This window comes from Corylus avellana, chromosome 6 (assembly GCF_965113065.1).
Source record: "Corylus avellana chromosome 6, dhCorAvel1.hap1.2, whole genome shotgun sequence".
In the NCBI taxonomy this organism is placed as follows: Eukaryota; Viridiplantae; Streptophyta; class Magnoliopsida; order Fagales; family Betulaceae; genus Corylus; species Corylus avellana.
In genome coordinates this window covers 11061613-11072210 of record NC_142495.1, presented here as the reverse complement: position 1 = coordinate 11072210, position 10598 = coordinate 11061613, and the positions used below count along the sequence as shown (strand labels likewise).

The following is a 10598-nucleotide window of genomic DNA, read 5'->3' as shown; positions in this document are numbered from 1 at the left end:
TGGTCCATTTGTTAATGTGTTTTAGATAATATTTTTGTTTTTATTTGAAAAATATAATATAATTTTAAGTATTTTATATATATATATTTTTTTATTTATTAAATTCTTCAATTAAAGTCATGTACCGAACCTAATCAGTGACTCGTCCGAGTTAGTCCAATAGTAGTTCCCTACAAAACGGAAAGAAACACGAGATTGAAAATTGCTTCTAGATGGAACATCGTGATGCGAGTTGCCCATCAAATATATATATATATATATATATATATATATATATATATATATTTGTAAAAGATAAAAAAAAAATGTTAATTATTTTCAATTATTTGTGTGGATGCAGTCGCCGAACCTCTGTGGCCTTCGTTCTCTCTCTGCCTCCATCACGATCTAAAACCAACTCTCTCATCAGAGCTTCGATTTGAATAGCTTTTGTTTACGTTTTTCGTCTTTCTATAGCGTCGGAGTATCATTTGTTCATGTATTTGGGCTTGTATATGTTGTGTACACAGTTGCAGTGAAATAATTTTGTTAGTTTGGAAGTCAAGAATTTCTGTTTTTGGTTTTTTTTGTCTTCGGTGATTTCTGTTTTTTTTTTTTGTGTGATTGCTGGAGTGAACCCGAGCTTTTGGGCTCGGGGAGATCCGGATCATGGCGTCAGAGAAAGAGCTCCAGCTCTGGAGGACTGATGAGGAACCCGACCCGAACACTTCCTACTTGCAGAAATTCCGACTCTACGAGACTCGCTCGGTATGTGCATACGTACTCTTCAGCATTGGTTTGAGATTTTGATTTGGTTTCTAGTTTCTACTGTTTTGTTGCTCTAATTCAGGCTGTTTTTAGTTTTTCCTATTCAGCTTTTCATTTTTTTGCGTTGTTGATAGGAAAATATTAATAGAGATCCTATCAGTTGTGTTTGGTATTCTTGAAATTCGGACGCTTTTGCTTTTGCTCATTGGAGTTGAATTTGAATTGTTCGTTTCTTTTCTGTATCTGCGAGATTTATTTGAATTGTATGTGTGAACTTGCATACGTATGATTTATTGTAATTTTGTATGTTCGAATTGATATATTTTCTTTTGGCTGTAAAAGGAAATTTAAACTTACTGATTCTTGTTCTTAGGCATGATTTGGCATGGTGGTAGCGTTAGAGTTTGCCTTGAATGAGGACTGTGGAAGTGATTTAAGTTGACTTTTATTTGTATAGTTGCCACTTGTTCGTTGATGATGAATGTTCTGAGTTCATTTCTGATTTTCACGTTTAGAGTATGCTCAGAGTTCAGGAGATCCAATGTCTTGATGGTTTCTGGTATCTGATGTTTTGGAGTTCATAGTTTGGTGCTATATTAATTGTTATTTAAATCTTATACTGTTAACTGGTAAACATATAGACATGACTGGTGTGAACTTCGAACCTATTGAGACTGACTTTTACTGAATCTCTAATGGGTTTTAAGATTTCTTCTTTCTTTCTTTGTTTTTATAAACCAATCTGTCTATGTCGATTTTTGTTTTGTTTTGTTTTTTTTTTTTGTTTTTCATATTGAATATACTAATGTAATGTTAATATGCCTTCTATATGCAACAGAACTTTTATATGATAGGAAGAGACAAGAACAGAACTGTCTGGAGGGTGCTAAAGATTGACAGATTGGAAACTTCTGAGCTAAACATTCTTGAAGACCCCACAACGTACTCAGAAATTGAATGCTATGACCTGCTAAGGAGGATTCATGAAGGAAACCAGTGTACCGGTGGACTTAAATTTGTCACCACTTGTTATGGAATTGTCGGTATGTAATATCTGTCAGACTTCAAATCTTGGCCATTTTCTTTTTCAATATTTGCGAACTTATGGTGTTTTCTTTTGGTCATAGGGTTCATCAAATTTCTTGGACCTTATTACATGCTGCTTATTACAAAAAGAAGAAAGATTGGTGCGATTTATGGGCACCCAATTTATGGCATTGCCAAGAGCGAGATGATTCCAATTCCAAATTCTACTATGCGGTCCAAAGTGGCTTATTCTAAGAATGAGAACAGGTCTTTTGTCCATTCTGCATGTAAATGTAATATGTCCTTAGTACTTCTAAGGAGACCTAAGAGAGTAGCGATCAGAATTATAGATTGTCCATATGTACTTGAATGAAACTTTTGTTATAGTGTTGGTTTTTTTTTAAATTTATTTTTTTATATCTTAGTTTCAAGTTATCCATTTTGGGGAAAGCAATCTTGTTTGGTGTCATCTTTTAATAGTAGACAAGTTCTACATTTTGTAGGTAATCTCTGCGCTACACGTTTTATTCACCCCTCAGGGTGAGATCAATGATGTGGGCTTCCTTGATTCAAACATATCTGATATCTGATGTTCACCTGGTAGTTTGTAGTTTGTCTTCTTACAATGTGAAACAAGTGATGCATCTTCCATTTTATTTTTTTGGTAATTAAATAGTGTTGAATGTTATTGTGTATCCTTCTTCATTAATACTTTTCTATAGAGGGTATTGCCAGTTCATCTCCTGCAAATTTACAGGGGCAAACTTCATTGCCGTTGTGATGTATATATAACATGTTGAATGAGACAAGGTACCATCAGGGTTTTGTGGGGATAATTGCTTTCTTTCCTTTTTTCTTTTTTCCTGGTTTAAATTTACAGTTCAATCAGTTGCTTCATTGACATTTTTTCCTCTTTGTTCAAATTATTAGATGTATATTGATATTGGTTGCCTTTCTTTTCCTGGTGGACGTAGATACAAGAAGCTCCTATGCACGGTGGATCTTACAAAGGACTTCTTTTTCAGCTACTCCTACCATGTCATGCGAAGTCTGCAAAAGAACTTATGTGATAATAAGACAGGAGAATTCCTTTATGAAACAATGTTTGTTTGGAATGAGTTCTTGACTCGTGGAATCCGAAATAACCTCAAGAGTACGATATGGACAGTTGCATTGGTGTATGGCTTCTTTAAACAGGTATGCAATATGGAACTTGACTAGTTTTGATTGGTTTTCTTTTTGATTGTTTAATTTTGATTTTATTCCCTTATAGTTTGCTTGCTGGAGCCATCCAGGGGTTTAGCATATAACATGTCATCTTATATTCGGTATATATGTAATCCATTTCCTGATATTTATTTAAAGTGAGAATAAATTATTTACGAATACACATTTTAGTGAGTCAAACAGCTAATGTTTGAGGTAATTTAGCGAGTTAAGACATTTCTTAACTTAGGAGCGTATGTAGTTTCTCAATATTTTATCAAAATGGAGAACAAATCAATATAGGAGTACGCATTTTGGTGAGTTAAATGGCTTACTTGTGACAAAGCTTGGACAGTTGAGTGACTCGTGCAGGCTTGATACCTTTCTCATTTTTCCCTGGATTTATGCATATTATTATGTATTAGAATGAAAACATTGAAGTCTGATATTATATAACTACTTCATGTTTTTTTTCCAGGTCAAACTTTCTGTACCTGACAGGGACTTCAACTTGACCCTAATTGCTAGACGTTCACGTCATTATGCTGGCACCAGGTCTGGAGACTGATCAAACATGCTTCTTTAACTAGTTATTTGGTTAAGCTACATTCTTTTGATAACAGATATCATATACTTTGATGCCCACCTCTCTGACCCAGTGCCATATATGTGCACCTAGAAGTTGCCTTATAACTGCTTCTTCATGATTTCACGTTGCCTTATAACTGTATCTTCTGATCTTTGCTGGCTCCTTTTGAATGCTTCCAACTTCTATAGTATGTCACTGAGGATGATTATACTGCATACGTTTTGCTTCCCATTCAGCATAATGAACTTTTTGCCTCTAGGGATAACTCTCACTTTGTCTTCCTATCTCCTGGAGCAGATATCTAAAACGTGGTGTCAATGACAAGGGTAGAGTAGCGAATGACGTTGAGACAGAACAGTTTGTTTTTGAAGATGCGCCTGAAGGATACTCTATGCAAATAAGTTCTGTTGTGCAAAACCGGGGTTCTATTCCCCTTTTCTGGTCCCAGGAAACTTCACGATTGAATATCAAACCTGACATCATATGTATGACTTGGGCACATTTTATTCTCTTCTTAACCTTTTGAGTTCTGTTCATACTTTGCTGACTTCTCTCTGTTTCCAGTATCAAGGAAGGACCCCAAGTATGAAGCCACAAGACTTCATTTTGAAAATCTTGTCAAGAGATATGGAAATCCCATACTTATATTGAATTTAATTAAGGTTGGGCTCTCTGCATTTATTGAAAAATCAATCATCATATTCGCATCCAAGCTTATTTCTTTGGCTTTTTTATCTCGATTTTAGTGACCTCTGAAACTCAGCTCTTTTCATGTTTTCTTTTCCTTTTTATAATGGTTGGTGATCAATAGACACGTGAGAGGAAGCCTCGAGAAACTATTCTTCGTGCGGAGTTTGCAAATGCTATCAGATTTATTAATAAAAATTTAACCGTGGAGAATCGCCTTAGGTTTCTTCACTGGGACCTACACCGACACTCTACAAGGTGCTTCACCATTCTTATATAAAATTTCTTAGTTTTCTTGTCATTTAAAGGATGATTGACATGATTAGAACTGTATATTTGCAGCAAATCTACCAATGTGTTGACACAGCTACGAAAAGTCGCTGCCTATGCATTGGACGTAACCGGCATCTTCTATTGTCAAACAAATCCAAATTTAGGGCCAGAGGGATTATTAAATTATTCATACTTTGAGTAAGTTTGTAAAAAAAGGTGCTACTTTACTGAAATCGTTTATGTCATTTATTCTCATAATATTGCAAAGATCATGTATTAGTGTGCTTGAAATTCTCTGTCTAACCACCTTATGTGATTGAACTCTAAATGTTTTTCCTCAGATGCCTCTGAATGAACTCTAATTGGTGATAACTAATACAACCCAGATGGTAGTACAATGGAATGATATAAAATTCCATGACTCATCTTTTCATACATTTAAGGGGTTATTATATGCTTGTATTCAAAGCTTTTTTGGAAGTTTGTTTGCTGAGTGATTTCTTTATGATCTATTTATGGTTAATGTTTGTTTGGTTGGATAAATATGTTTCTGTGTGTATATGTTGCGGGATCGACTTATTGTATAAGGTGCCATAGCTTGTTCAATTTCTTGTAAGGCTTTGTTGCAAGGATATGCTATTACTCCTGCGTAAAGATACTTTCTGTTTTGATGCAGGAAAAATTATGGTGGTGACTGCTCTCTGGAGAACCTTCCCAGCAGGAATGATGACTCTGATAACCTGGCAAAAGAAGTTAGAAATGATAGTGCTAGTAATAATGCAAATGGAGACAACAATGTCAAACCCCCAATGTTTCAAAAAGGAGTCCTAAGAACCAATTGTATAGACTGTTTGGATCGCACAAATGTTGCTCAATATGCCTATGGGCTAGTTGCTCTTGGGCGTCAGCTGCATGCTTTAGGATATTTAGATTCACCAAATATTGATTTAGATAATCCACTGGCAGAGGATTTAATGGGAATGTATGAAACTATGGGTGACACACTTGCATTACAATATGGTGGTTCTGCAGCACACAATAAGGTAATCCTTCGAAATTCTAGCGTTAGGGAAATTGGAAAAATTATGGTTACTTGATATGAAAAATGGTAGAAAGAATGAAAAGACAAGGATTACAATTGTTTATATATCCTTTAAGGCAATGTAGCGAGTGAAGCTGGTTAGAGGGGACAATTCTGGATGTCAAACTCTTCACTAAATCATTGGATCCCTCCCTGTAGGCATTTTTCAGATCTTAACCTGACCTTTATTAGTTTGTAAGGCCGTGTGACTAATTTTGTCATGCCTTATCAAGCAGGTACCAGGCTCTTGGCTTGACCGTAAATGGATCCAGCTTTTTAAAGAGTCAATCTAAAACCTCCCATTTCGAGAAACCTACCCCCGTCTAAATGGTCTTTGGTGTATCAAATGATTGTTGTGTGTCTTTTCAAGCTGGAAGCTATTTTAATTTCTGATTAAAGTTTGGCGCCTTTGTCATTCAATGATTTTTTAAATGTGATACTAAACAGATATTCTCCGAGAGACGAGGCCAGTGGAAAGCAGCAACTCAGTCGCAGGAGTTCTTTAGAACACTACAAAGGTTTTACAGTAATACCTGCATGGACCCTGAGAAACAAAATGCCATTAATGTGTAAGTCAAATTATCCCCTTTGTTAACCATATTTTGTTTCTGTGTGAGATTGTCCAAGAAGCCTGTAAATTGTATCCATTTTACTTGGTGGATTGGCATGAGAGTTGTACTGTATAATTTGACTTGATGGTTGTGTAGGTTCCTGGGTTACTTTCAGCCACAACCAGGTAAACCAGAGCTGTGGGAGCTGGATTCAGACCACCATTACAATGTTGGGAGGCATGGCCCTAATTTGGCTGATAAGAATATTAGGTATAAGTTTTTGTGTTGCCATCACAAGTTCTTTAAATTTGAAACTTTTGAGAGAGACTTTGTATTGCTGATAAACAATAAAATCTTCTTTGTTTTCTTAAAAAAAATTAGAAAGGAGAAATTATGTTTGTGCAAAGAATAAGTCAGAAATTTATTTTCATAGGGATTTTCTTCTATTTTTTCCAAACTGGTTTCTTTAGAGGGAAGGAAAGAAAAGGTTATGTTGGGAAATGTTCTGAAATGTAAGGGAAATGCTTTGATACTGCTAACCTTGCCAGAATGCTTTGGGAAAGACTGGAAAATTCATGAGAAGCATGTTTGATATAATTCCATTTATTAAAGTTATCTTTAATTCTTTCAAACATCTTTTTCTTCTAGTGATAGCTCATGTCTTTCTCACAAGTGACTTTCATTATACAATAAAGAGTTTCATCTAGGTTTGCCATGACCTTTTTTGTGTTTCATATTTGCATTATTTTCTTGTTAAATTTCAATTGCAAACGTTTCTACCGTATTTTGGGTTTACATATCCCAGCTCATTGCTCTTTCGTAATGTATATGTGTAAATCTTTGTCGGTTAAAGATCTATATTTGATCAAATGTACAGTTCTCTTCATTAATTTTTTTCTGTATTTTCTTCTTTTTCACTTCTCGAATTGGATCCTAAAAAAGGAACTGTTTTCTTATAAAAAAAACTCCAAAACTTTCAAATTTCTGATTATTTTATCAGCTTAACACTATGTTTGGCAAAATGGAGGGAGAGAAAAAAATGAATCAAAGGGAAGAGAAAGGGGAAGGGAAGGGAAGGGAAGGGAAGGCTATCTTCCTTATGGGTGTTTGGTTGCCTAGAGGAAATTGGATGGAAGAAAAATTAATTGTGGGTTCCATATCAATGAAAAACTGAACTTTGTCTTGCCCTATCCTCATCCCTCCAGTTCCTTCCAAAAGCTTAAGTTAAAAAAGTTTAAGCTAATAAAAAAAATGTAATTTAATCGTTTAATTAATAATATAAGACTTCCCCCTACGTGTGGGCTTACATTTCATCTCAATAAGTGGTATTCAACACATGGAATATACGAAAATGAAAGATAGATTACAAAGATATAAGGCTTGAGCTTAGGACTTTTGCTCTGATATCATGTTGAATTACCACTTATCCCAAAAGTTTTTAGGACTGTTAGTGATGTATTAGGAAAAAAAAGAAGTCCCTGATGGAAAGGTAATCCCACCATCTCCCTCCCTTTCTACCCAAACAAAGGAAAGGACAGTCTCCTCCCTCCCTTTCCATCCTCTTCCTTCCACTTTTTACCGCCATCCGAGCATAGTGAAAGATTTTTTGTATTCTTTTGTAGGAATTGGTATGGGTCATATAGATCATTGGTCTCCACTTGGATGATAATAGGAAGGGTTGTTACTCTTTATTTTATTTTGTACGGGGATGGGAATAATCTACAGTTTATCTTTTTGATGATGAATGTTGGTTTGAAAGAAAATGGCTTCTTTTAGAAATACCATAAAGTTTTATTTCTTAATCTGTAGGTCATTTATCAAAAGATCACTATCAGATGGCAATATTCTTTGCAAAAGTGACTCACCTGCAGTGAGCACAGATGTTGGACACGAGGAGCATTTGTCTGAGAAATTGCAAGGAGAAATTTCAGAATCCACGCCAGAGATCTCAACTTGTGAAAGTGATATATCTGATTGCAGGTCTGTTGGTTTCACATTTTCTACACTTGCTGCCTTCTGAAGCTACTTTTATAATTTTAGTTTTCCATAACAGAACTTTTGAGGCTTTCATTGTCGGTCTTCCTCCAATACTTTTGTTCTTTCCTTCAAGTAATATATCATCCTAATAAGATGAAACAAAAGGTTTGCGTAAATGTACTTGCTAGTAGAATATTTAGATTTCGTGTCCTTGTCTTAATTTTTGATCCTATGAGCCTTCATCTGCAGCTCATCTGATAAATGCTGGTTGTCTTCTGCAGGTTTACTCCTTCAATGTCTCGTAAGCAGCTCTTTAGAGATATGCTGGAGGACCAATGTCTTGAAAATGATCAAATTTGTTATGATGACCATGGGGATGCATGTACTTGCTCAAATTTTCTTGACGTGGACTGGCTTTCTTCATCTGGAAATTCTTGTGAAGAAGAAATATACGAAAGGTAGTTCTCATGAATCTGTTATGCCTTCTACTCTGACGCAGTATATACAAAGATCAATAAAGAAATAGAAAATCATTTTCTGCTTCATAACATTCATTTTTGTCAAATGGTGCCTAATTATGCACCTTTTTTGGTGTTGTTAATTGTTATTTTTTCTTAAAAGAGTGGGGGGAAAAGATACTTTGGCTAGCCATTGATTGCTAATCATCAAGTGAGTAGAAGCTTTATTTTGAATTTACAATGTAAGAAAAAAAAAATTGTAACCCTTGTTCCTGTAGCACATGGGAGATGATGTGTCCCACCTAGACTTCAAATCAACTAATCATGCTGAATTTTGGTGGTAACCCAGAAAGTAAGATCATTCCACTTAATATCCGCCTCTGGCCCGATTTCTTGAACTGGGAATCTCTTAGATGATCAAAGTTTGTAAGAATGAGAAATGTGCATTTATTTGGTGTGGAGTCTGACAATGCTGAAACCTTGGTGTTTGTCATTTAGGTTAGACCCCTTTATTATTAGCTTTTCTCTGCCTGACCCCAAGGCTTAAATTGGGTAGTGTTCAACTGCAAAGGTCTCTGATGACTGATGACTTTTTCCTTTTTTTTTTCTTCAATTAATTGGCAAGCTCACATGCACCCTATTGGTAACTAAGCACTGGTTTATTTGGGTGCAGGTCTTTCGCCAGCCTTTCATCCGAAACTGTTGTGGATGGACTAAACACTACCACATCTTCAAGTGAGGCTAGATCCAGCACGAAGGTACTTATTTAATTGTCTAGTTGATGGCATCTTTATGAACTGTTTCATTGCATTTTTGAAAGACATGACTGGTCTTGATAGACAATGTTTGACAAAACTGTTCTAATCATTTTTTAATATTTATACTGAATCACTTGGGATGCTTTAATTGTGTATGGAATTGTCAATATGTTTATTACTGCATACTGCTGGTAAGAAACAGATAATCAAATCCACTGATACTTGTTTAGGAAAGGGAGCAGACTGGAAAGGAGATCAGGTACGACGATGACATCCGCGCTGAATTTTCTGAAACTTTTTCCAACTGGGTAACTCGCGGCGAAATACTGTTCCGCTAAAGTTCGCTTGAAACGTTTTTTTTTCATTACATTTTATTCTCACCATGATCTGATTCAACCCGTCCGAAGGATGTGGGTTCCGTAAAGAATAAATTGGTTAGATTCCAATCAAAAGAGGATACTATCGGCGTTCGGTGGTGGATATATTATTCTAGACGACTAATTCTCGAGTCATGTAAGATTTGCAGCATTTATTCAAACCCTAAATTCTCCAGGAAGTACAAGAGTAAATATCAATAGCTACTTCCTTCTGGAGCTCTCAACTTCACCGCATCTTCTTGGTTCTAAACTGGCGGGATGTTTGACGTTGTAAATATGATAATGAATAACTCTCCACTTCACTGATTCCTGTAGGTTTTTAGACTCTGAAAGTTTTTGACCTTGTAAATATTTATGAATAATAATCCTCTATTAATTCTGAAACATTCAGCTTTAGAAATATTTTGTGTACGACGGGGAAATACAGATCTATGAGAAGCCAGTTGCGATAACACCAAATGTGTTTGTAAAATTGTATGTACCGATCTTCACAAGTTTAGAGGCCCCAAGTGAAAGTTTGGAAAAAGAGGAAAGAAGATTCGAACTAGTAATTTCTGTTTTATGAGATTTGGTCTTCAGTCGATTGAATTACTCATTGAGAACGAGAGTGACACTAGTTGAATTGAAAATAAAAGAATGAGATCACCTTTCATACATTTCTAAACAATTACATTATATAATCACTTCAACACACGCACACAGAATAAATAATAATATGTGTATATAATCCATTGAGATCCATCTAAGTCACGTCTTTACATGTATATTTTTTTTAAAAAAAAATCCTCGAAAAGTTTTAAGAAAAAATCTAATTTTTTAGAATTTACTTATAAATGAGAACTTTTTATATGCTTTTCGTATTAAAACG

General features: G+C 35.3%; 1 protein-coding gene across 1 annotated transcript; it reads left to right on the top strand.

The window, feature by feature from the left end:
• The first annotated feature begins 306 nt into the window (after window positions 1-306).
• Window positions 307-10116, top strand: LOC132186691 (phosphoinositide phosphatase SAC2). The gene is made up of 16 exons (XM_059600702.2): window positions 307-747; window positions 1586-1790; window positions 1875-2040; window positions 2748-2970; window positions 3458-3534; window positions 3866-4053; window positions 4133-4230; window positions 4380-4513; window positions 4598-4726; window positions 5205-5571; window positions 6057-6178; window positions 6317-6430; window positions 7970-8140; window positions 8419-8595; window positions 9269-9353; window positions 9584-10116. The coding sequence occupies exons 1-16, from the start codon at window positions 649-651 to the stop codon at window positions 9689-9691; spliced, it is 2463 nt and encodes an 820-aa protein (XP_059456685.1). The 5' UTR covers window positions 307-648; the 3' UTR covers window positions 9692-10116.
• Window positions 10117-10598: the final 482 nt, after the last annotated feature.

What these genes read in the sequence shown, in the direction of transcription:
- LOC132186691 (XM_059600702.2), top strand. Translation starts at nt 649, where the DNA reads ATGGCGTCAGAGAAAGAGCTCCAGCTCTGGAGGACTGATGAGGAACCC. An exon ending in AAACAAAATGCCATTAATGT is followed by an intron (nt 6,179 to 6,316) that starts GTAAGTCAAATT and finishes ATGGTTGTGTAG; the next exon opens with GTTCCTGGGTTACTTTCAGC. An exon ending in AGGCTAGATCCAGCACGAAG is followed by an intron (nt 9,354 to 9,583) that starts GTACTTATTTAA and finishes ATACTTGTTTAG; the next exon opens with GAAAGGGAGCAGACTGGAAA.